Consider the following 25,600-nt stretch of genomic DNA (forward strand, 5'->3'; position numbering starts at 1 on the left):
TTGAAATAAGGCCCCATTTCTCAGGTGACAAAACAGGCCAAGAGAAGTCACTCAGCACATGTTCAAGGTCACAGACCAGGAGGTGGTAGGGCTAGGACTTAAAGCACAAGCAGTCTAGCCTGAGCACCTATGCTCTTCACCATTGCACCACATTGCTTCTAGAATTTTAGAGACCTGATCCACCAGCCATAAGTCAAAAAGCTCAAATAGTTCAGACAGTTAGCCTCAACTTCAGCAACTCAATCCTCCCTTTATTGCAATCACTGTTAATAGAGCCACTGTCCTGAGGAACTTACAGCCCCACAACTATGGCCAAAGGCATGAATATCTCACTAAAATGAAGACAGATGATCAATATGTATCATATGAAGAACTTTGTTCTATCAGAAATCGCATCATAGACCCTGACTTTTAAAGATTTAACCTTCTGACCAAAACAACTTGGCAATAACCAATGTAAACAAGATCAGAACAGGTTCTTCTCCATCTCAGAATAAGAACACAAGCTATGCTTCAAGTACGGGAAGCAATTACTTTGCTAATGTTATCTTTTTATTCAAATTAATGAACATTATACACAGTTTAAAGAGAAAGAATATTTTTATACATCTAACATATTGGTTTTACAATGCCATCTATGTAATTTCCATTAATGAATTATAGCCACACAGAAGGCATTTTGCAAAAAGAAGATATGCAATAACTATTTACTAAATCACGAAATTAACAAACAACCAATATATAGACCTGAAAAAATTATCACCAAATACAAACCTTGGACTTGAATTTCATAATCTTATATTTTGCTGCTATTTTCTCGTCAAATTCATCATAAACATCCTTCATTGTAACTGGAGTTCCACTTTCTTTCCCTGTATTTAGATCAATTTTCTGCTCTCCCATGGAGAGGGGAGGGGAGGAGAAAAAATATCTGTACATAAGATCTTTTCAACCGCCAGAAACCCAAGCCTAAATTAACTTTCATCTTCACGTATTTAAACATTTAATAGAATAAGGTGAGTTCAAAGATACAAATGGACCCCAAAATGCACCAAATCCAACACCCAAGTCCTCCCAATGGCACCATAAAAGCCAGCGATAAAGACGATCAGTCCTACAAAATGGGAGAAGAGTGTTGTAAATCTTGACCAAGACGCTTCACAGTTCAACTGAGATGGGGAATGGCTGGGGTTGAGAGGGGAGTGCGGATGTTAAGTCCCAATAAAAAGAAGGAGCAAATGGAAGTGACCTTGTTAAATGGCTGTGGAGGAAATAACAAAGCCATGAAAACTGGGACAAACGCCATGTCATATTTTAGTCATAAACTCCCAACCCCAATAATTATGGAAATGGGGAGTGGGGGGGGGAGACAGCATTATGTGCTGAAACTCAGGCACTTTTACGCTCTTTCTAACAAGTTGAAAAACAGATAGTGTTTCACTCCACTTCTCCCAATGTCTAATGGAGCTGCTGACAATCAGTGGTCACGAGGCAGGCAATAAGAAAGGTTGTAGATAATCCACAGCCCTGTCGAAGGACAGGGTTGGTGGTGGAAGACAGAATACACTTGGAATTAGAAGCTGTCTACTAAGGTTTACCGTTTCACGGGGCAGGAAGTAAAGCGTTCGCTCAATGTTTTTCACCATGACACAACAGCTCACATGGGTTTGGGCGAATTCGATCCAAACTTTGCCAAACAGAAACACCACCCCTACAAGAATAAGGAAAAACCATGAGAAAATAAACATTTCAACTATATCACATTAAAGGGACAATGTAAAAGCTCACTGAATGTGTCCACACATTTATGCTTTGGTAAGTCATTTCTTACAGCACATGTATCTGCTGCCCAATCCCAAAAACTAGTTCCTTTACTCAGTACCTATGCCATGACAATGTCATACCAGTAAAACCTGCGACCACTGGGAGGACAGGGAACAGAATGATTCTCTGACTTGGTGGAAGCATTTTTCCCTAGAATTAGGGAGACATCCCAGGTAAATGGAGACAAACCTCAGTTATCAGGGAGACATCCCAGGCCTGAGTAGAAACACCCAGATAACTACTGAGACACCCTAGGTCAGGGCAGAAACCGCTCGGGAATTAGAGAGACATCCCGGCTCAATGTAGACAGACCTTGAAAACTAGGGAGACATCCTAGATCAGTGTAGGAGGGGAAAAAAAAAGACATTTTCCCTAGAACCAGGATTACCCAGATTAAGAGAAACATAAAAAGCAACTTATTCTCCAACAAATATCGTATTTAAACCTCTTATGAGAACTCTGAAAATATAATACTAAATTCCTTTCTAGGTTGTACTTACCAACAAAAATTAACATTCATGTGTAAGGATAACTATGTATGGTATATCAGTATTCTCCTGTATGTAAAATTGTGTTTTGGAAAATTCATCTCACATCTTTTTCCATATAATAGTAAATATCTCCTAATAGGGCTAAACTATTATCTTCTATTTCACCCTTTCCACCTCACAGACTACTGAAGACATGTGGCTGGGTAGCATTTGTAATGTTCCTCCCTCTCCTATTTCAGCTGAACAAATGGGGTCTAGTAACCAAATCCTTTCGAGATCCCTAAGTAGCGTAGACCACAAAGTGGTAAACCAAGCCTTTCTGGACATCAAGCCATTGTTCATGAAACATGGCCATCAAGAAAGGACGCCAGGCCTTCCCTGGTGGCGCAGTGGTTAAGAATCCACCTGCCGATGCAGGCGACACAGGTTCGAGCCCTGGTCCGGGAAGATCCCACATGCCACGGAGCAAGTAAGCCCGTGTGCCACAACTACTGAGCCTGCGCTCTAGAGCCCTCGAGCCACAACTACAGAAGCCCGTGTGCCACAACTACTAAAGCCTGCGTGCCTAGAGCCTGTGCTCTGCAACAAGAGAAGCCACCGCAATGAGAAGCCCGCACGTAGCCCCCATTCACTGCAACTAGAGAAAGCCCACACGGCAACAAAGACCCAACTCAGCCAAAAATAAATAAATAAATAAATAATTTTTTTTTTTTTTTTTAAAGAAAGGACTCCATAGGGAATTCCCTGGCAGTCCAGTGGTTAGGACTTCATGCTCTCACTGCTGAGGGCCCGGGTTCAATTCCTGATCCGGGAACTAAAATCCCACACGGTCAAAAATAAAGGACTCCAGAGATTTGATAGTCAACCTAAGAGATGGTCACTGTGCAAAATTCCGGGCTCCATGAATAATTAGACAGCAGTAATGAACACAGCCGCTCTATAGGGCCACTTGCCTGAGGCACTAAGAAAATTCTGGCACATGCAAAGGCTACTGTTCACAAGGCCAATTACTCCAGTTTCACAAGATAGCTCATCAGTGCTTCCTTTTGTCACTCGTTCTAGTAGAAATAAGACCATCTAAGAATTTTCATTTCTGCAGATGATTAAAATTCTTACAAGAGTTGTGTAATTTTCAGCTGGGGTAAAAGAGGCGGGGGTGGAGGGGGAGAGAGGGGAGAGGGAAGGGAGGGCTGTGGGGATGATTAAAAAAGAAAAAAGTCACAGTAGCTCAGAAAATTAAAAGTCATCCTCACAACAGTTAGAGATGAAAAACCAAAATTCCATGCAAAGAAAAATAAAGACCCTAATATTGGATTCAAAGATTCAAATAGCTCATTTTACAGTCAAACTAATATCACATTTCATGCAACACATTTGACACTGTTTATGCCTCATTTGCCACAAAAAGATCATGGTAAACAAAGATTACATTCCCCTTAAAGTTACTAGCTGAAACCAGGTGCAGTCAGGATTATTCAACCTTGAAAAAGTCATAATGAAGACAGGATATCTTCCCATATGCAAAGAGTAAGATTCTTTTCATAATTACGGAGCATTCAGCAACAACTGACTTACTTAGAATCTGTAAGAAAGTGAGAAACAATAACAGGGTCTTTAGGAGTACTTCGTTTTTATTAGCAACATTGATTTCACCAAGGCTCAGTGATCATTACCTGCTATCACGATGAAACTGTTCAACCCTCTGAGATTACAGGACTTTTTTTTTTAAGCCATCTTACTTAACCCGTTGGCGTCAATCACAGAGGACACAACTTCAGAAGTACCACGGAACAGCAGAGTGGATTGCGAGTGAGAAGCCCTGAACTCTGCCACGGAGGAGCTGACCACTTTATCTTTTGGAGCCCCAGCTTCCTCTGCTTTAAGTGAGTAACTAGAGATGATGGTCGCTGAGGCCTTTGGCAGCACTAGAAACTCCCTTTTACCCTAGCAATTAGAAGACAGGCCAGTAACAGACTGGTACCTCTTTCAACTGCAAAATATTTCCCAATAGTGGTTGAAAAGGCCCATCCATGACTATGGTCAGTACCAGAACTCAACAACAATATATACCATAAATCGGTTGCTTTGCAAATATAGCTGTGCTTCAGCGTGCTTCAATCTTAACCTACAACATCCATTACTATAGATCAACACTAGTCAATAGAAATTTATGTGTTGACAGAATTCTTCCCTATCTGTGCTATCCATGGATAGGGTAGCTGCTAGACACATGTGGCTACTGAGCACTTGAAATGTGACCAGTGGCTGAGAAGCTGAACTTTAAATTTTATTTCATTTTAATTAATTTAAACTTAAAGAGTTGCATGTGGCCAGTGGTTACCATAGTAGATAGCGCAGCTCTAGACCCCTGCCCTGCAAAATGATGCTGTTTTTTACTAAGAGTATCAACCAGTAAGCAATAGACAGTAGTAATAAACTCATTTTCACACAGGAAAGAGAGAGGGGTGTTGTTTCCTAAGGCTCTAATTTTTGGCAACGGACACCAACCATCTGATGCTTTATATGTGGATTTATGGGAGGAAGACCATCCACTTTTGTGTTAGCCACTCTTACTCCACACTGCTACAAGGCTTCAAGAGGCAGACTTGGTAACAGCAGCGAATGCAATGCTGATTCTCTGAAACCTTTCATGTGCATCTCCAGGACTGTCGCTGTGCAGTTGATTTCAATGAACACTTTACTGAACATCTACTATGTAACTGGCATCGTCCTAGATGCTGGAAATAAAAGGTCCCAGCCCTCCAGGAGTTTAAAGGCTTTGGGGGAAAAGACAACACAGAAGCAGATCTTTTCAAAATAATATGACAAATGCTGCAATGGGTAAGGGTTCGATGGGGGGGGGGGGTGTCACAGAAAGGGCTCTTAGGCCAGTTTGGAGGATTAGGAAATGTTGGGAGACCACACTGGGGCTGAGCCAGGTGAGGGCATTCTAGGCAGACAAATACAGTGAGTAAAAGGATATGGTACAAAGAGTAGGTACATGCAGCGAACTATTTCTAGGACACAAAAGTCCTACACGGCAGGCAACAGAAGCCTTGCTACGGAACTTGGACTCTAAGTCGCAGGCAGCAGCCACTGCGGATTTTCTCTAATGAGGAAATGACGTCCTGAGCAATCACTCGGGCTGCAGTGTGGAGGATGACAGCTGAGGGATCAGTTAGGAGGCTGGGTTCAGTAGCAGGAAGGGCTCAAGGGTGGGAGGTGCGAGGAGACAGAGAAGACAGCTTGTCTATAGTTTAGAAGGAGAAAACTAATAAAATTTGGTGAGGGAAATGAGGAAAGAGGGGACTCAAGGCTGGCTCCCAGGTTTCTGGTTTTCATGGGGCCATTAGTCAAGTCAGGGAATAAAAGCCAGCCTGGAGCGGACACAGCAAAGCGCAGGGAGCGGCACCAGGATGGGCAGGCCCACCACGTCACCCAAGTCCAGGGAGCACCGGCCATGCTGCTGTGCTGGGAGGTCACACACGTGAAAATGGTGTCCCCTGAAGCTGTCCGATGGGGCCGCCCTGGCTTTAATTGGCAAAGCCTCACGAAATCACACTTGCCGGCCCACCTTGCACCAGCGAGTCACAAAGCAGGCAAAGAGGCGAGAGGGTCTAACCAGATCATCTTGCCCAAGCTCAGGTAGATGAGATACTATTTCTAAGCCTTCTTACATCTTTACCTCAGCAATGAACACATGGCAGTTTGCGACTCAAGCAGCTCTGCAGGAGTTTCAACTCTTTGATAAGCGGAGCATATTAATTAATGCTGCTGCCCCGCTCTGACGGTTAATACTCAGAACTCCAGGAAATCACTTTGAAAATATCAGTTTGTATCTACCCTTAGATCCAGAAACAGATCTGAATAAAGGCAACTGTTTAAGGGTGTATACTGTATTTTTTATGAATCTGACATGCCCTATCCTGCCCAGCCCCATAGTGAAGAAGTGCTCAAAGGAGCACAGAAGGAAACTAGAGAGCCTCCTGGCTCTTTGTGAGTCAGAATTCGTAGTATCAGCTCGATCGGAGGAGGACCTGGGAATTAGCCTGGATCCCTCCTTTCTGTTAACGCCCCACATCCATCCATCCATCCATCCACCAACGAGTTCACATCAAAGTACATGTTACAGGCATTCGCTCCTCTCCTTCTCCACAGCCGCCACTAGTGCAAGTAACCAGCACACCTGCCACGGACGGACTGATCTCCAGGGCTTCCACACTCCCTGACTCTAGCCCTGGGTGCGCGCACGTGACGCACACACACACACACGCACACGCGCGCGCACACACACACACTCACACACACAGAGCCTTTTCTCCGCATAAACCAGAGGGTTCCTGTTAAAATGTAAACCCAACCATGGGTCCACTCGACCCCCTCACCCCTGCACCCCGCACTGAAAATCCTCCGCTGCTCTTAGAGTAAGACCTCAACTCCTTAATACGGCTTTTAAGGTCCTTTATTATCCGGCCTTTGCCTTCTCTCCGACCTGACTTTCAGCCAGTCCTGTCACCTGATTACTCTGCTACAACCACGCAGGCCTCCACCTCTCTCTCCCCAGGCCTCTGCACTTACCGGTTCCTCAAGCTGAAATACTCTCTCCTCGGCTCTGAATGTGCCTCAAACCTCAGCCCAATGGCCATTTCCTCAGACAGGCCTTCCCCGGCCATGCCCCAACTAACTGCCTTTATACCATTCACTAACGTACCGTATTTACTGCCTCTCTCTCCCAGCCTACTAGAACGTTAGCTCCACTAGAACAGGGAGTTTGCCCAGCTTGTTCACCCCATCTTAGTGCCTGGCACAGGGCAGGTGTTCAAATTGCTGAAGGAACAAATTAAAGACTGATTCCACTTTAAGTAAAGTGCATGCCAATACGTCCAGATACATCAACGGTGAAGTGTAACACAAGCACACACTGCAGAACCACATGTAAAGCTGGTTTTCGGGATAAGCGCCAGTAAGGACTATTCATACAACTCCTCTCCATCCGGGTGGCTCATGCACTTTACAGTGAATGGGTGTTGCTCTCTTACTATGTACGTACATGAGGGCAGAGCCTGTTCCAATTACAATCACTAAAACACTTCAGGGCAAGGTGCTATTCCATATTAAAGACATCCAATTACCGTATGTAACTGTATGATTACCTGGTTGGCTGTACGGATCTTCATAAGCATCCACCCAATAAAACTGAAATACTTGCTCCTCATCTGCCCCTTTTACCAGTGGGAGGTGACTGGAATCCACTTGAACTTCCAGGGCTGAGAAACTGCTGTCATCTTCCTGATCAATGTCCCAACAAGAGACATCTGGGAGAAAACTTGCTCTGCAAAAATCACATTTTCAAAATCCTTTCCAAATTCGACAGGATAAGTGTAGCACTACTTGCCAGAAAAGTCATAAAATGCTCTTACGAGTAGGATATGGTCCCTTTCCCAGGATCTGCCTCATGTTTTGTCCCTTCTGCTGGCTCCCTCTCTTGGTCGGAGGTCTTGGCACCCACAGGCTCCACGTCCACCTCCTCCGTTTCCATGGGCTCATCAAAGTCGCCATCTTCAAAATCCATTGCCCCTGACTCCTCCTTGTCAACTGTACACAATGCCGGCACCGGCTCTCCTGAGGGCAGCATCACACATTCCCATCATGTGCCGCCGCCAGGGAGCACAAAAGCTTCCCCTACGCTGCAACGGCAGACTACCCCTTGCCCACATGCTATTTGCATTTCTCTTCAATCTCCAAATCGGATGGTTTTAAGTTTTCCTGCTATGAATTCAAACCTTTCATGCTGAAACTGGCTATTGCAAGCCCTTCAAATTCCCCCCACTTCCTCCTTCACGGGGCCTCCATCTTTTGACAGCACTTTGCAACTGCTTCACACCCTTGCAATTCTGCTTGACAGCAGACTTACCAGCAAATCCAGCACATTTAAGAGGAGCAGGGGTTAATGAAGCCTCCTTCCTTGAGACCGGGGAAGCGGTTTTTCCTGAAGGAGCTGCCTGTCAATGTTTTTAAATGTTTAGTCAGTTAGACCTGCATACTAAAAATACGCATCTGTCCTACCCTGACCAGAGATTATGACAGTTCCCACTTATAAAACGATTTTCTGTTTTATTAATGTAACATCTTCAATTATTTTACTGTTACATAGGTTTACAAAAAAAGAACACTTGTTTCCAGAAGGGAAATTATTGCATTTAGCACAGCTGTTAATACCTATAATAAACACATACTAGTTACTACAAAATTTACTATGAAAAAAATAGGCACATGCTATTTTTGAAATATATAAACTATATAATATGAAACAGGAGTCCCAATTTAAAACAAAAGCAAGAACAAATTCAAAGGCACTTTGCTCACACAGAAAAGCAACAAAATAAGTTTTAAGCAATAATATAAATCAAGATTGAAGGTATTTCCACACACTATACCTTGGGGGTGTGTACAGAGAAAGGATTCAGTGAAGCTCCACTGGATCCTTTCTTCTTCGGTATTATTACAGGTGGTGGAGTTATTTGAGGTGTCTAAAAGGAGGGGAAAGACAGACATTCACTGCCATGCTTGGTTTGCCACAAGACACAAAAAGTACGTTTCTTCCCCCAGTGAAGCCCAATGAGCAAAGCACTTTTTTCCTTCCCTGCTCCCCCCACAGATCTATGTTCATGCAGTGAGGTTACTATAGCAACAATACCACAGGCTCACTAGAAAACCAGAATAGATATTGAATCCACCCCTCATCAATTTTTTTCTCTTTAAAACTTAACATACTTCTCCCTTACCCTTCCAGAATATTACATTTAAAAACTGTCAAGCTCGAACTACACAGTGTAGGTGTAAGCCATTTTAATCAAGGGTCACTTAGAAAGAAGCACATCTCTAAATGAGAGCTTAGTCTTGCTGTGAAACAGCACAGTTGCAAATTCCAGTACAGATGAACCTGTCTGAGTTCTATCAGGGACAGCTCACTGACTCCTCCCTCAACCCCACTCGGAATTCAAGGCGAGGATCTCACGCCTGATTGTGCAGACCGACAGGCTTCAATCCATTTCGGGAACATACACGGCAGCAACTGAGCGCGAGCAGTGTGCCTTCCCAGAACTGACGCATGTGAATTCTTACTACTTCAAACACAGCCCCACGCGGCCCAATCTACACAGTCACGGAGCCCAGAGTAGCTAGAAACTACTCACCTAAAATGGTGAAAAGAAACCAATTTGAAGGGCTTTGTTTTGGTTTGGGGGTTTGTTTGTTTTCTTTTGTTTTTTTTGGTGGTGGTGTTGTCACTGAATTTTCTGTTTTGCATTCTAATAATAGTCTGTTTTGTAAAATTACTGAATTGTTTCTTCAGCCCATGTCTCCAGAATATTTGACAACTCCTGGAGATTCACTTACCTCAGTGTTCAAATCCTGCAGAATATCACCTAGCAGATCATCCTTGGACAAGTCAACAGCTTTCTGGAAATTATAAAGGCAGGGAGAATGAGAAAGCCCTGCCCTTCATATTTTCACCCGCACCCCATGTCATTGGAAGGAAGCACCCAGCCAGACAGTCCTTGCCTCTTCACCCCTAACTCTGAGGGCTCCTCTAGTATTCACAGATCTTAACCACCACGGGCCTAAGCATAACTCCTACACCCCGAGCCCCCACCCTCAATTTTCAGCTTCATTCCATAATCCTCCTGCTAATCACCAAAATAAACACACTCACTGTCAGTGCAGCTTTCTGGTTTAGTTTTCTCTTCTATCTCCAAGCCACAACCACTGAGGTGCCTCAATTCACCTAGAAATCTACATCCAACTTAGTGACTGAGATTGGGAAAACATTACTCAAATATTTGAGTTCAAACATATTGGGACTTCCCTGGCAGTCCAGTGGTTAGGACTCAGCACTTTCACTGCCGTGGGTCCGGGTTCAATCCCTGGTCAGGGAACAAAGATCCCACAAGCCACGTGGCGCAGCCAAAAATAAAATAAAATAAAAATAAAAAATAAAAGCAACATTAAAAAAACATATTGACCACCTATTAACTGTATAATCAAACATTAAATATAATCAAAGACCAAGCTCATCTAGAACCAGGGAATTAGCCTAGCAGCCTTCATAAGATCATATGTTTAGAGCTATGGGGAATCTGACAGGAAAGGTGAACTATGAAGAAACAGGACTCTTTGCTTCACAAAGGAAGAGGCAAATATAAGGACACCATGAGACTCACATCTGCGGTTTTCCTCCCAGCACTGGCAATGAACATTGACTTGATATTGTTCGGTTTTGTCACCACGGCCTTCTTGACATTCCTCTTGTCTTTGCTGCATGCTTTATCATTTTTCCCTGTTGGAAGAAAATTTGTTTAGAAACACGCACCAGCAAAAATCAAAATGGAAAACCAAAAGCCCAGTCACCTGCCCTCTGTATATGAGACTGTGACAAGAAAAATGTTAAAAATTCAAAATACAGAACTATGAGACATTATGCAAGGTACACAGGAAAGAATCTTTAAAATGAGCTGAATTCAGGACAACTTGACTACATGTTACTACAGAAACTGATGAAATGCCAGTCAAATATCAGGATGAGTTAAGTGGGACTGTTTAATTGCTACCGTTAATGTAAATAAAAAGCTTTTTAAAAGGTGGGTGGGGTTTTATTTCCCCATAGAAATAAAATGATCAAGCTCATCTGGTACCAGGGGATTAGGCTTGCAGTCTTCATGAGATCATTTTAGAGTGATACTGACTCTGACAGTAAAACTGAACTACGAAAAAACAAGATCACCAGTCAGAATACTGTAGCATCCTAGTTTCCATTTTATGAGGAACGCATGTCCTAGCAACACTAAACAGCACAGAGACATTTGTTCCATAAAGAACAATTTGTGCCATATGTTTTCTCTCCCGGGCATGTGGAAACCACTTGCAAACTCCTCTACTACTGTCAATTTTACTCTCGCTTTCTGACTTATCCCAGAGCAGCCTCCACCTAAGAAAGACCTAGAATGAACAGGTAACATAGCGTGGTAGTGGCATATGAATACACAGACCAGATGAAACAGAATATGGAGTCTAGATAAAGACCAAATTACTTATGGAAATTTAGCATAAAACAAAGGTAACATCTCATATTACTGGGGAAAAGATGGACTTTTTAATAATTAGTGTTGGCTACCCATTTGTAAAGAAGTAAATCAGTATAAACACCAAGCAGATCACAGGTCAAAATTTTAAAAATGAAATTATACAAGTACTTTAATAAAAAAGGCAAATTCCTTGTAACCTGGGTGTGGGGAAATTCTATCTATGATTCAAAATCCATCTGCAAGGAAAAAAAAGGATCGATAGATGCAATTATATCAGAAACAGGTTTAAAGACAAAACAGAAGAAAACTTCTGCAATATGTTTTGCAGAGAAAAAACCAATTTCACTGATATTTTAAAAAAAGGCCAGTGGAATTCCCCGGCAGCCCATAGGTTAGGACTCCACGCTTCCACTGCAGGGACCAGGTTCGATCCCCTGGTCAGGGAACTAAGATCCCACAAACCGCGTGATATGGCCAGAAAAAAAAAAAGGCCAAAAACCCAAAGGGAATGTGGGCAATAAATACTAACACATGGTTTACATTAAAAATATATATAGGGCTTCTCTGGCGGCGCAGTGGTTAAGAATCTGCCTGATAATGCAGGGGACTCGGGTTTGAGCCCTGGTCCAGGAAGATCCCACATGCCGCGGAGCAACCAAGCCCATGCACCACAACTACTGAGCCTGTGCTCTAGAGCCCGCGTGCCACAACTACTGAAGCCTGTGCACCTAGAGCCCGTGCTACACAAAAAGAGAAGCCACCGCAACGAGAAGCCCACACACTGCAATGAAGAGTAGCCCCCACTCGTGCAACTAGAGAAAAGCCCGCATGCAGCAACGAAGACCCAACGCAGCCAAAAAAATAAAATATATAAACAGCTATAAAGTTTTACGAAAAGATACCCAACTTAATGAATAAAAGAAATGCAGATGAAAACCAAACCAAGATGTCATTTCTTGCATATTAGACTGGCAAAAATTCGAAAGCTTGACAACACATTCTCACCACATTCTGTTGGTGAGGCCATGGTGTCCAAATGGACACTCATATGTTGTTCTTGGGAGTGTAAAATGGGACAACTCCAATGGAGAAGGATTTGGCAATATATCATGAAACTTCATGTGCATGTACTCTCTGAGCCAGCAATCCCACCTCTAGGAATTTTCCCTGAGGAAAATACCATATACAGGGCTTCCCTGGTGGCGCAGTGGTTGAGAATCCGCCTGCCGATGCAGGAGACACGGGTTCGTGCCCTGGTCCGGGAAGATCCCACATGCCGCGGAGCAACTAAGCCCGTGAGCCATGGCCGCTGAGCCTGTGCGTCCGGAGCCTGTGCTCCGCAACGGGAGAGGCCACAACAGTGAGAGGCCCGCATAACGAAAAAAAAAAAAAAAAAAAAGAAAATACCATATACACAGTTATTCAATGTGATATTATCTGCAAGAGCTAATTACTAAAAATCTAAATGTTCATTCAAGAAAACCACAAGAATAAACCCTGGTACATCCATACAGTGGAATACTATGCAGCTATATAGAAATGAGCAAGCAAGAAAGAAAGCCCTCTATGTGCTGATATGCAGTGATTTTTCAGGATATCTTTTTTTTTAACATTTCAGAATTTTAATTTTTTTCTGCATTATCAATATAGTTTTATTTCTTTTTTGTTTTCCTTTTTTAATTGAAGTATAGTTGATTTAGGATATCTTAAGTGAAAAAATGCCAAGTACAAAGGTATCTATAGAAAATATCCTTTGTGTAAGAAAGAAAAGGAAATAAAAATACATACACATAATTCCATTCCTCGGCATATGCCCAAAAGAATTAAAAACAAGTGTTCAAACAAAAACTGGTACATAAAAGTTCATAGCAGCACTGGTCACAATAACCAAAAGATGGAAACAACCCAAATGCACTACAACTAATAAATGAATAAACAAAATGTGGTCTATCCTTGCAATCTAATAGTATTCAGCCCTAAAAAGGAATGAAGTACTGATTCATGCTACAACATGAACGAACCTTGAAAACACTATGCTAAATGAAACAGGTCAGACACAAATGTTCACATAATCGCATGATTCCAACTGTATGAAATATTCAAAATAGGAAATCCAGAGACAGAAAGCAATTAGCAGTTGCCAGGGGCTGAGGGAAGGAAGACTGGGAAATGACTGCTTAATGGGTATGGGTTTCCATCTGGGGTGAAAGAATGTTCTGCAACTAGATAATGGTCATGGTTGCAAACACCGTTAATGCACTAAATGTCACAGATGATAAATTTTCTGTTATGTACTTTTCATGTGCCTAAGACTATAAAAAGATTTGTAGCACATTTGTGAAAAACATAAGACAGGGGAATTTAATTTTTTAAAGAGATCATTTGGAGCAGTTTGAAAAGAGAATATAGGCAATGGTCAAAATGTTTAGTAAACAAAATTCAGGTCCTAATAAAAGAGTATCAAAAGAGAAGGTCAATAGACGCTTGACTAGCAAGGAAGGCTTCACTAAGGGGCTTTAATCTCACCATTGTAGGTTAGCAGGAATTAGATAGGACAACAGGAAACAGAAAGAACAGGAGTCAACATTTGAGATGAAATTCTTCCACAATTTTAGGGCTTCTGTTTTGTTTTTTTCTTTCTTTCTAGTTTTTTTTTTTTTTTTTTTTTTTTGGGCCGTGCCACGCAACATGCGGGATCTTAGATCTTAGTTCCCCGAGTAGGGATCGAACCCAGGCCCCCTGCCATGGAAACGCAGAGTCTTAACAACTGGACCACCAGGGAAGTCCCCAATTTGATTTGTTTTATTTGTTTTCCCACTGATTTTTCTTCATTGGGATTTAGTTGATGGTTTTCTGTCTCTGTTTGAAAACAACATGCCAGGGACTGGATCTATACCAACAAGAGTTGACCTTTTACTCCCAGGCAAAACTCTACGATTTCTTCTAAGTGTTTAGGGTGGACTGCGGAATTCCATTTCCATTCTGAAGATCTTGGGACCTTACTGGGCTCCTTGGGAAGGACACTGAAACAGCAGCGACTTGTGGGTGTGAATGGTGACAAAGCATGGAACAGATTTCTAAGACTAGTTCTCCTTCGGAACATCAAGTCATTCTCTCCACTAACGTATTAGTGGGAAACGATAACATAATGATTACAGAAACAGAGATGGTTCATTTATTCAATAAATGCTGCACATTTCCTTTGCACTTGCTATTGTGATCAGCATTGAGATGAGCAGAATGTGGGTCCTTTCCTCGAGAACCTCCCTGTCCAGTCCAATCTCCTAATTTACAGCTGACAAAACTAATGTCCAGATAGGTGATGGGACTCATTCAAGATGATATAATTAACAACAACGCCAGAAACTAACACAAACCTCCTCACTTCAGGGAGGTGAAAAATCACATGGGCTCACTTCATCCTCTTCTTCATGGACTCATAAAAAGTAGGAATAACACAATTAGCCACACTACTATCTAATGGTCGGTACCAGTGTGTAGCATTCCTACATGACACAGATTGGCAGAAACCAGGAAGATGATCCACATAATTTAACTAATGAATGAACGAATAACAACCCACATGAAAAAAACATATACAACCTTAATTTTTTGTAAAAGGGAACACAGGAAGGATAATTAGAAACTAATAAAAATGGTTACCTATAGAGATGGGGAGAAATGAAGTAGAAAGCATAGAGGTGAGAGTAAAAGTTATCTAGTCTATGTCTTGAATATCATTTTGATTTTTAAGCCGTAAAAATGTTTTACAATAGTAAAAACTTAAATTAAAACAAAAGGAAAAAAAGGATATTTTTTAAAGCCTAAATTCAAATACAAGCAAAAACAAATGAACCTGTATAGTAAACTGATACTACAGCACACAGAAAAAAATTACTTCATATAGCTTCTAAACACAATACCATCACCATACACCCTCAGTAGGATATATGCCAAGAACAAATAAAATTGCAAAGAGGACTTCCCTGGTGGTCCAGTGGTTAAGACTCCATGATTCCACTGCAGGGGTCACGGGTTCAATCCCTGGTGGGGGATGTTCCCCATACAGTGCAGTGTGGCCAAAAAAAAATTTTTAAAACAGCAAAGAAACTGTAAACTTTACTTAGAAGGGTTGTTGCTAGAGGTATGGGTTTAGTAATTCTAAAATTCCCAAAATTATTCTGAGTATATTTTAGAAGACAAGGGTTTTCACTGAGGGTGAAGTGAAATACAAATACAGATTGGGCAAATGAAGTACCCTGTGGTTTTACACTTGAATCGAATGTATCAGTATGAGTTCACAGCATACATGTATATATAATCTCCTAGCTCTGTTCACTGAAAGGGCCTAGAAACCATTACATCCCAGTAGCAATGAGCAGATCCCTTCCCCAGATCTGCTACCATTCTCTACTAAAAGGAACCGTGATTCTTGGAAGAAATGGTTGATTCCAGGTCTAGGATAGGAATCACCCAAGGAGAACCTGGAACATCCTGTTGGCCCAGAAAGCAAGGAAATGCTCAAAGACTGATGAGACCATGTCAAAAGGACAGAAGAGCCACAGCTCAAAGGGTCTCCCACTGCCAAATTTACGGTAATTTGCACAGCAAACAGAAAAAAATGAAGATAATGGATACTGAACTGTCACAGCACTTTTATTTAAATCCATGAGTTTGAAATGCTAATTTAAAAAAGGAGAGGAAAGGGAATTCCCTGGCAGTCCAGTGGTTAGGACTCAGTGCTCTCACTGCTGGGCCGGGTTCAATCACTGGTTGGGGAACTAAGATCCCGCAAGCTGCACGGCATGGCCCCAAAAACAAAACAAAAACGGGTAAGGATCATCAGTAGAGGCTGAAAGCACTGGGTAAAAGGGATATACACACACTGTCTCATATTATCACCCCTATTTCCATTAATTACGAAGGTGGAAAGGTAGCTTCACAAGGAAGAGATCTGACAAACATCATCTTAAACCAAGAGATCAAACTTCTTTTCACTAGTAATGGGACAAGCTGACCTTATGCGTCCCTGATATGAATGACAAGGACACAAGTTCATCTAAATTTTATTTCTGTCAAAATATTTAACCTGACTCTAAGCACAAAAAAACAATCAGGCAAATCTCAGGTTGTGGGACATTCAACAGAACAACCAGCCTGGTCTTTTATTTTTTTTAATTTTATTTTTGGCCACACAACATGGCTTGCCAGGATCTTAGTTCCCCGACCAGGGATCGAATCCACACCCTCGGCAGTGAAAGCACGGAGTCCTAACCACTGGACCCCCAGGGAATTCCCTGGTCCCTTTAAAAATGTCAATGTCATGAAAGACATTGGGCCAGAGGGGGAGGAAGGAGGGATGGTGCTGCTCTACACTAAATAAGACTAAAGTGACACGAAAAGCCAAGTGGACACTGCATTTTTAAAAACAGTTATAAAAGACATTATTGGGCTAACTGGGGAAATCTTAATATGGACAAAATCTTAGATAATATCCTGAGAATGATACTGTGACTAAAAAGACAAGAATCCTTTTTCTTAGGAGATCACCGCTGAAGTATGTCTACAACTTACTTTCAATAAATTCACCAAAAACAAAGTCTGCATGTATGTGTCTGGGAAAGGGGAAGAGGGAAAAAGTAAACAAATGCCGTAAAATGTTAATAATCTACAAATTAAGATGCAGACTTTCTGAAAAGGGTAAGAGAGCACAGATTTTAGGCTTTGGGCCACACACATCTCTTAAGCTGTTGCATATTCTTCTTTGAATTTTTCTTTTTTTTACACACACTTTAAAAATGTAAAAGCCATTCTTAGCTTGAGGGCTATACAGTTAACAGGTATGATTTCCTTCTGGGGTAATGAAACTGATTGTGGTGATGGCTGTACTACTGTAACTATACTGAAAGCCACTGAAATGTTCACTTTAAATAGGGGAATTGTATGATATGTTAATTATGTCTCAATAAAGCTTTCAAAAATAAACTGGCCATAAGTGGGCCATAAACAAACTGGCAGTAAGTGGGCCACAGAGCGCTGACCAGTGATCTACCACTTGGTGGTAATAATGAACTAAACCAAAAAAACAAATACCGAAGGGAATTTTCCCCTCTCATTTTTACAGGAACTAAATCAGGCTTGTTCCCTCAAAAAATTTTTTTTGCCAATGACTGTGTAGCTAAGAAAAGATGACACATACATTCGTATCATTTTAAATTTCAATTAAACAAAGCAAGTCGACAGAAGTTCTAAACCTTGTTAATTCTACTGTACTTCTATCAAAGAGCTAAAATTCTAAGTATGTCACTTCAGTAGGAATGAAAAGACATCAATTCTTGCAGCCCTCAAAATTAGCAAGTCTAAAATGACCACAGGACTAAAAATTAGAAAATAAGTAAGACTAAATTCTTTGGATAAGAGAGACATGATACTTCATTTCCTGGTTGTTTACGCTTGTTGTGTTTAATTTTCTACATAACTACGCTTCTGTCAACATTAGAACATTTTCTATACTGAAAAACAATTGTGGTAGGTCCTTTTTCCTTAAAGAAACTGTGTCAAAGTACCAAGTCATCTGAAATTTTAGACAATTCTGTGTATCTCAAAATGCAGATACCTTTCTCATGGGAATCAAGGGCATGATCTTCAAGGTCATCATCAAAAATCTCTCGGCCATCCTCCACATAGCCAATACCATCTGCAGGAACAAAATTTAATATCGGGATCAAATTTCTAAAATTGGCCAATAATATTTTAGCCATGACAAAAAGATTTTTAAAAACCCTTTTATACCCACTCAGAGGTTCTCCTGGCCCAGGCCATTTTTAAGTGCAGCAGAATCCTGTTCAACCAGAAGTCAGATGAAACACAGCACCCACACAGGTTTTCTGAGTCAAAACCAAAGGATATACAGCTGACCCTTGAACAACCTGGGGGTTAATCCACACATAACTTACAGTCAGCCATCAGTATCCACAGTTCTTCCAAATCTGCGGATTCAACCAACCATGGACCATGTAGTACTGTTGTATTTACTACTGAAAAATATCCACATACAAGTGGACCCAGGCAGTTCAAACCCATATTGTTCAAGGATCAACTGTATACTATGCCTATTTAGGTGAACTAAGGTAATCATTTGGCCCATAGGATCAAAGTTTGCCACAATAGGATGCTTTACAGTACTTCTACTCTACGAGAAGAATGAAAAGTAAAAGAATCAAGATCCCCAGAAGTCGGGCTCCCCTGATGGCGCAGTGGTTAAGAATCCGCCTGCCGATGCAGGGGACACGGGTTCGAGCCCCCGTCCGGGAAGATCCCACATGCCGCGGAGCAACTAAGCCCGTGCGCCACAACTACTGAGCCTGGAAAGCTGGCAATATAGCTGAATTCAACTACAGAAGTAGGAACAAAAATATACAGGCAGGCACAGTCTACACCCCCCTCCCTCTGCTCCACGGTCAGCACTCACACGCCCAAGAAGTCAAATCCCACAAACAGGAACCATCGAGCTTTCCACGAGGGCTGTGGGAACACGGGGACCAGCCTCTGCCCGGGGCCCCTGCTGAAGTTACTCTTCACGGGTACAGTCTCCTGTAATCCTCACAGCCATTCTGTGAGATAGAGTTTTCCTACGCCCCATCACATGGGGATAGCCCACAGGTTCTTTCCAATTCCTACAGTCATTTCCTGGAGGATTTATACTATAGCCTGAGGTTTGTGCCTACCTTCTCCAAAATGTCCCTCAATAAACTTCCTATTGTTCTGATTCCACACCCTCAAATCATGCATCTGAGGAAAACCCAAACCAAAGGTATGACCTTAAGTTAGCGCCTTACATCTGCCCAAGCAAAGCAGCAACTCCACCAAGTGAGAAGCTACGAAAAGCAAGTGATACAGTGCCTGGCAGGCGGTTTCTTCCCACATACCATCATCCACGATCCAGTCGTCATCCTGGCGGGCCTGGACCAGCTTCGAGTACTGCTCCTCATCAACTTCTTCATAAACACTTGTGAAGTCCTCTACCTGCCATCATATACAAGTTTGAGAAAGCTTCAAGTGGAGTGAAAGTGTTAAACAATTCTGATGAAAAAATTGTCAAATTCAAAGTGGAATGGCAGCCTGAAGGAGTAGCTGCAACCAAATCATGAGTTCTGACATTCAACACCACTGCAGGATTTTCCTTAAATAGACATCAATTAACTTAGTATTCCTTTTAGGTGGGTGTTAACATAAGATATTAAACGATTCCATTAGCATAATACACTTGTCACACCAGCAATTACTCATCTACTTCATAAAAAACAAACTGAATTATAGCCAATTCTTCATTAGCTGCTTTGGGGATTAGTCACTTGTAATTTTGAGACTGGTTTCTCCTGTACTTGGCAAACCTGTAAGACATGCCAGCTCCCTCTCCACTAGCTGATGGTGCTCCACAAATAGACAATAATCTTAGTAACTGTTCAACCAACCAAATGTAATTCAAAAGGAAAATCTCCCCCATCCATCCCCCTCCAAAAGTCAGCAAAACACACACTATATTCTACGGGTACACTAGAAACGGTTTTTGAGTGATCCCTATTTGTATTACCACTGATTCCCCACCATTTTCAGGTCTTAAAAACTGAGGGCAAGTGCAGAGAGCATGGCAAGGCCTGCAAGCACATGGGCTGCCCGACCGCCAGAAGGCCAGACCACCACAAACTACTGGCCTGAACAGAGCAGACCACCTCAGCACAGTTAAAGCAACAGGCAGCATAGATGCACACCACTGCAGTGAGAATTTGGCGGGCTCCCATCTCCCAGATGAGAATTTGGTGGGCTGGTTAGCAAGAACTTAAAGATACCTCATTAAAAACTCCCCCTTCTCTTGAGAGTTCTGCCTTTTCAAGTGGGGACTGGAGGAAATGACCAACTCCATCTGAAGAGCTAAGACTCTAGGAAAAAACACCTGGACACAGAGCTTTGGGAGCCTGATGGGTAGAGTTGACTGGATTTCTGCCACACCTACCAGGTTTATAGTAATTACAGGATTAAGCTTAGTTTTTACCTCCGGTTTAATCTACTCGACAGGGATCACTGGCCAATATTGATCTGGCCTTTGATCATGTGGTGACAGAAATTATCTGCCCAACCAAATTAAGTAGTCCCCCCCCTCCCCCCGTAAGTGGGCCTCTCACTGCTGTGGCCTCTCCCCTTGTGGAGCACAGGCTCCGGACGCACAGGCCCAGCGGTCACGGCTCACGGGCCCGGCCGCTCCGCGGCACGTGGGATCTTCCCGGACCGGGGCACGAACCTGCGTCCCCTGCATCGGCAGGCAGACTCCCAACCACCGCGCCACCAGGGAAGACCCCAAATTAAGTTTTTTGACAACCCAAACACAAACTAGTCTAATCAAAATGACTGTACTGACCAATTTTCTTTTTTTTTTTTAATAAATTTTTATTTATTTATTTTTGGCTGTGTTGGGTCTTCGTTGCTGTGTGAAGGCTTTCTCTAGTTGCGGGCCTCTCACTATCACAGCCTCTCTAGGTGAGGAGCACAGGCTCCGGACACGCAGGCTCAGTAGTTGTGGCTCACGGGCCTAGCTGCTCCGTGGCATGGGGGATCTTCCCAGACCAGGGCTCGAACCCGTGTCCCCTGCACTGGCAGGCAGATTCTCAACCACTGCGCCACCAGGGAAGCCCCTGACCAACTTTCTTTTTGAGGGGCGGGGGAACTGGCAAGGTCAGCTTTGTTGGCTTAAGTCTATTATGCATACTGTGTCTCTCATTTAAGCAACTCATTTATATACTATCAAAAGACACCGGAAAACTATTTTAAAAAATCATTTTCAGTTAAAAAGTCATTCTGACTCAATCTCTAAAAACATTGCTACTGCTCAGCTTGAACTCTTAAAGCCATGCCATTAACATCGGTGATTAATGGGAAATCAGTCACAATGTGTCAACATCTGAAATGCCCCAAAGAACTCCTTTATAGAAGTATCTACATTAAAAATGCTTTACTCTTGCTTTACTGTAATCCTTTTAGCAACCCTTTATGATCTGGTTGACTCCCTTAACTTGAATGAATGGTGCCAAATGACAAAAGTCCTCTTCTACTTGCTTACTGGCCCAATACAGAATAGGCCATGGCTAAACAAGCACATTCTGCAGCCAGGCTGCCTGGGTTCTAATCAAGGCTCTGCCACTATGACCTCAAGATCCCTCCCATGCGAAATGCTGTTAATCATCGTATCTAACAGTATACGGTAGTGGAAGGATTAAATAAATGAACATATTTGTAAAAGCACTTAGAACAGTGTTAGCTGAAAAACTGCACTGGTTGCTATTGTTGTTGTTATTATTATTTTCTCATATTAATCACTTTCTAGCCCTGAGGCAGTTAAGAGCCTCAGGAAGTACCCTCAATGTGAAGCTAGACAATGTTGTGCAGATGGTAGCCACTCTGCTTTTCTACCTGCAGGGCATCGACAGTGGGTAGAGGAAAAGAGCCAAAAGGGCATCACATTCAATCCTACACGCAGGACACAGCAGAGGGAAGGTCCAAGTTCCTACCACGCTCCCCTTGCATATGAGATTAGGAACAACAATTCTCTCCAAGGAGCAGCAGTGCTCGGCTACACTGCTCTATACCTTACGAGTAAAGTAAAAGCATCTCTAAGTTCCCTCAGCGAAGCTATGGAACTTAGCAGAGATGCAGTGTGCTTACTAATTTTAAAAGCATCTGTAAGGTGCCTCATAGGAACTTTAAGAGTTGAGAAGTCTCCCATAACCTGTAAATCTACCTCATGCCCATAGGTTTGATATTAAGAAATTTCTATTATAAGAAGCTTGAAATATATGCATATTTCTAATCAGTGACAAAGGTGACCTAAGATTATCTACAGGCTATTAATTAGGTGAAGCACAGGAGAAAAAGCCCAGAAAAATGGTTACTTACTTCATATTTATACTTCTCACCAGCTTTAGCCCTTTTCAGTCTTTCCAGAGCTTCCTGTCGCCCTTTCTTTGATTTCTTCTCTCTCCGGGATCGAGAAGCTACAAAACTCCCTGAATCTGACACAGCTGAAAAGAAGCCAAATTTACATGAAACGTACAAAATTGTCAGCCATCTTCCCTCAAAAACAAAGCAACAGTTTTTAGCCAATAGTAATATACAAGTTTAATGTTATACAAATGGATACTTTTTATAATGGAAATAATTCACAAGCTCATGGCTGAAACTGCAGCTCCTGTGGCTCTTCAGAAATTTCCAACTGAAGCAACTGTTATTTTTTTCCCCCCAAAAGAGAAAAATTCCAAATTCAACTGATATCCCCTGGAGACACTAAAGGGAGATCGGCCATTAGTCCACAACCTTTCCCAGGGAAATGGCAGGCCGTTAAGTGATTATAAAAGGGACAATTCATTTTGTATTCTGTTAATCAACATCTGAAAGGCTTTGAGGAGCACCTGCTCTTTGCAAAGTACCAGGCACTCCGAGAGACACAAAGATTAAAAAAAGACAGGGCCCACAGACACAGAATTTACAGTCTGACCTGCGAGATACCTGGCAGACCTCGGAGATACTGTGGGGTCAGTTCCAGACCAAGACCCATAAAGTGAAGATCGCAATAAAGTTAGTCACACGAATTTTTTTTTTTTTGGTTTCCCAGAGCATATAAGGGTTATGTTTACACTATACTGTAGTCTATTAAGTATGCAAAAGCATTATGTCTTTAAAAATACTTTACTGGTAAAAACGCTAACCATCATCTGAGCCTTCGGTGAGCTGTAGTAACATCCAAGATCCCTGATTACAGATCACCATAACAAATATAATAATGAAAAATTTGAAATGTGAGAATTACCAAAATAATGTTAACACAGGGACATGAAGTAATAAGCAAAGGCTGTTGGGAAAATGGCGCCAACAGACTTGCCCGATGCAGGGATGTCACAATCTTCAATTTGTTAAAAAAAAAAAAATGCAGTATCTGTGAAGCACAATAAAGCGAGATATGCCTGTAAGTAGCAACTAACTCTAAAACAATTTTTAGAAATAACACATGCCCTAACAGAGGTCCAGATAAAGTGTCTGGAATTCCAAACGAAGGATAAATTGGGGGTTGGGAGAATTTAACAAAGGTGGCTCTGAGGAGATTCTTGATTCCACCACTGATTTCCAGGCCTCATGCAGCTGGTTACGACATTAGAGGATGAGGTGAAAGATTACAAAGATTAAAATGTGTTTTGTGGAAAATTACTGAAGTACCAGAGAGCCTCAGTGGTCAGTCATTCAACTTCTGAATTACTCACACTTTGGGTCATCATAAACTGACCACCTCACACACGTACTGAAAAGATTTCATCCATAGAATGAAGACTCATATGCCAGCTGATGAATACCCAAGCCAAGCAAGACAGTGCCGCCTGCCAGCGATGAGTTGAGGCTCAGCACGACTGCCACCTATGTCTGTGAAATTGAGTACTGTATTGTATTTGGTGCTAATTATTTTATAAAAAGTAGTAAGCACAGAAAAGGAGAAGTATTGATTAACAGGCATCCTAAAAGCTCCAACCCCCCTGGAACATTCATAACAACATTCAGCTGTTTGAAACAGAAGATGCAATTTACAGAACACGTACCAAGTGCTGGCAATAAACTGTTGAAAACTGTATCTTAAAGGTGAGGCATAATTAGAGATTTTTTTTCTAGCTTTCTGGAAATGGAATCTCTCTTTATAACATCTCAGCCTATTGTTTGACTTTCACATTTGACTTTTAAATCCATTTTCAGAAAGGCATTAAGGAATGCAGGTACTTAATGATGACAGCCACAAAACCTTGGGTGTCACTCAAATGATTTCAAAAAATCATGAGCAGGCCTACACGAAAAGGTTTTGGAGATTATGGAACATGACCACTGAGAGTGAAAAGGTGCCCTCCGTGTATTCCCTTCAAGACTCCCTTGACTCCTCTGTCAGATTATCCTGACAAAATCCATAGGTTTTCAAAAAGACATATTCCACAGGCAACGATGTGCCACTCTAAGGGTTTGGGGTATAATTACAAATAGGACAGAGTTGCCGGTCCTCAAGGGGCTCCCAGTCAAGGAAAGCAAAAAAGACCTGAGGCTCCCACCATCATATAAAGATGGTGCCATATTAGAGGCAGGAAGCCAGTATTGAGGAAATGTAGAAAAGAGAGCCATTAATTTTGCCTGGGAAATCAGAGAAAGGCTTCACAGGGGAGGTTTCCAACACGGAAAGAGTAGAATTTCACTATCAGAGTACAGGGTAACAAGGGGCACAAACAAAGGAAAAGGCATGAGCCAAATTACAAAGGAATGAAAATGCAAGGTGTATTCAGAAACCGAGAGGAAGTCAATGTGGAAGGTAAGCTGGACATGAGAGCGTCAAGTGAGTAGGAGAACAGGAGATTAGGAGGAAGCGGCACAACCAGGCTCTGCCACTTACTGGATGACATGAGGCAACCAGTTAACCTCTCTGAGCTACGGTGGCCAGGTGTCTTGTTTTTTTAAGCTGCCCAGCATCAGAATCTGTGAAGTCTCCCCTCCCTTATGCCCTTGCAGCTAGGGCATGAGCATATAAAATAGGCCCTCCAATTATGAACACCTGCTCAGACTTTAAATCAGAAGCTAGTGTGACACGGAAAGGGGGACGGCTAATGGAAGATTCTAGAAGTAGCAACAGCTACAGGAGGATTGAGTACCTGGAACAACAGTGCCAGCAATGTCCCAAGGTACTTGAAGGCTCTAACTTCAAGTACTTGGCCATGGTTGGCAACAACCTCCTCAATGGACCAGTTTTGTGGCATGATTTTAACCACTGTTCCTAGCTAAGCTGCCCCCGACTGGCTCTCCGGAGTTTGTGAACACCACAATATCCTTCAGATAAATTCCTTTTCGGTTCAAATCAACTAGAGTTGGTTCCTGTAGCCTACACCTAAGGACTCTAATGCAGAGCCTCAGGGTCCTCATATGTGAAATGGGGATAATCATGTCTGCTTCATAAAGCTGTTAAGGATTAAATGAAGATGCTTGGCTTACTTTGTACTCAGCAATACAGGAGCTCACTTAATGTGTGTGTGTGTGTGTGCGCGTGTACAGATGCAGAGTAGTCACACACACAGATGCCAACACCCCACACTTAGCACTAACACGGTCTAGCTTCTAGAAAACAAAAATAAAGCA

At 42.2% G+C, this 25,600-nt stretch overlaps 1 protein-coding gene across 2 annotated transcripts in view; it reads right to left on the reverse strand.

Moving 5' to 3' along the window:
• Positions 1-25,600, reverse strand: part of POLA1 (DNA polymerase alpha 1, catalytic subunit) — a 294,285-nt gene that overhangs the window by 266,819 nt on the left and 1,866 nt on the right. For both annotated transcript variants that reach the window (XM_059050625.2, XM_067022985.1), the window contains exons 2-12: positions 22,346-22,470; positions 19,327-19,423; positions 18,015-18,095; positions 10,538-10,653; positions 9,714-9,776; positions 8,753-8,845; positions 8,230-8,317; positions 7,736-7,937; positions 7,469-7,647; positions 1,599-1,711; positions 775-891 (exon numbers count right to left, since the gene is read on the reverse strand). In XM_059050625.2, coding sequence (XP_058906608.1) covers positions 775-891; positions 1,599-1,711; positions 7,469-7,647; positions 7,736-7,937; positions 8,230-8,317; positions 8,753-8,845; positions 9,714-9,776; positions 10,538-10,653; positions 18,015-18,095; positions 19,327-19,423; positions 22,346-22,470 — 1,274 coding nt within the window. The remainder of the gene's footprint in view (positions 1-774; positions 892-1,598; positions 1,712-7,468; positions 7,648-7,735; positions 7,938-8,229; positions 8,318-8,752; positions 8,846-9,713; positions 9,777-10,537; positions 10,654-18,014; positions 18,096-19,326; positions 19,424-22,345; positions 22,471-25,600) is intronic.

This window comes from Kogia breviceps, chromosome X, assembly GCF_026419965.1.
Source record: "Kogia breviceps isolate mKogBre1 chromosome X, mKogBre1 haplotype 1, whole genome shotgun sequence".
Lineage (NCBI taxonomy): Eukaryota > Metazoa > Chordata > Mammalia > Artiodactyla > Physeteridae > Kogia > Kogia breviceps.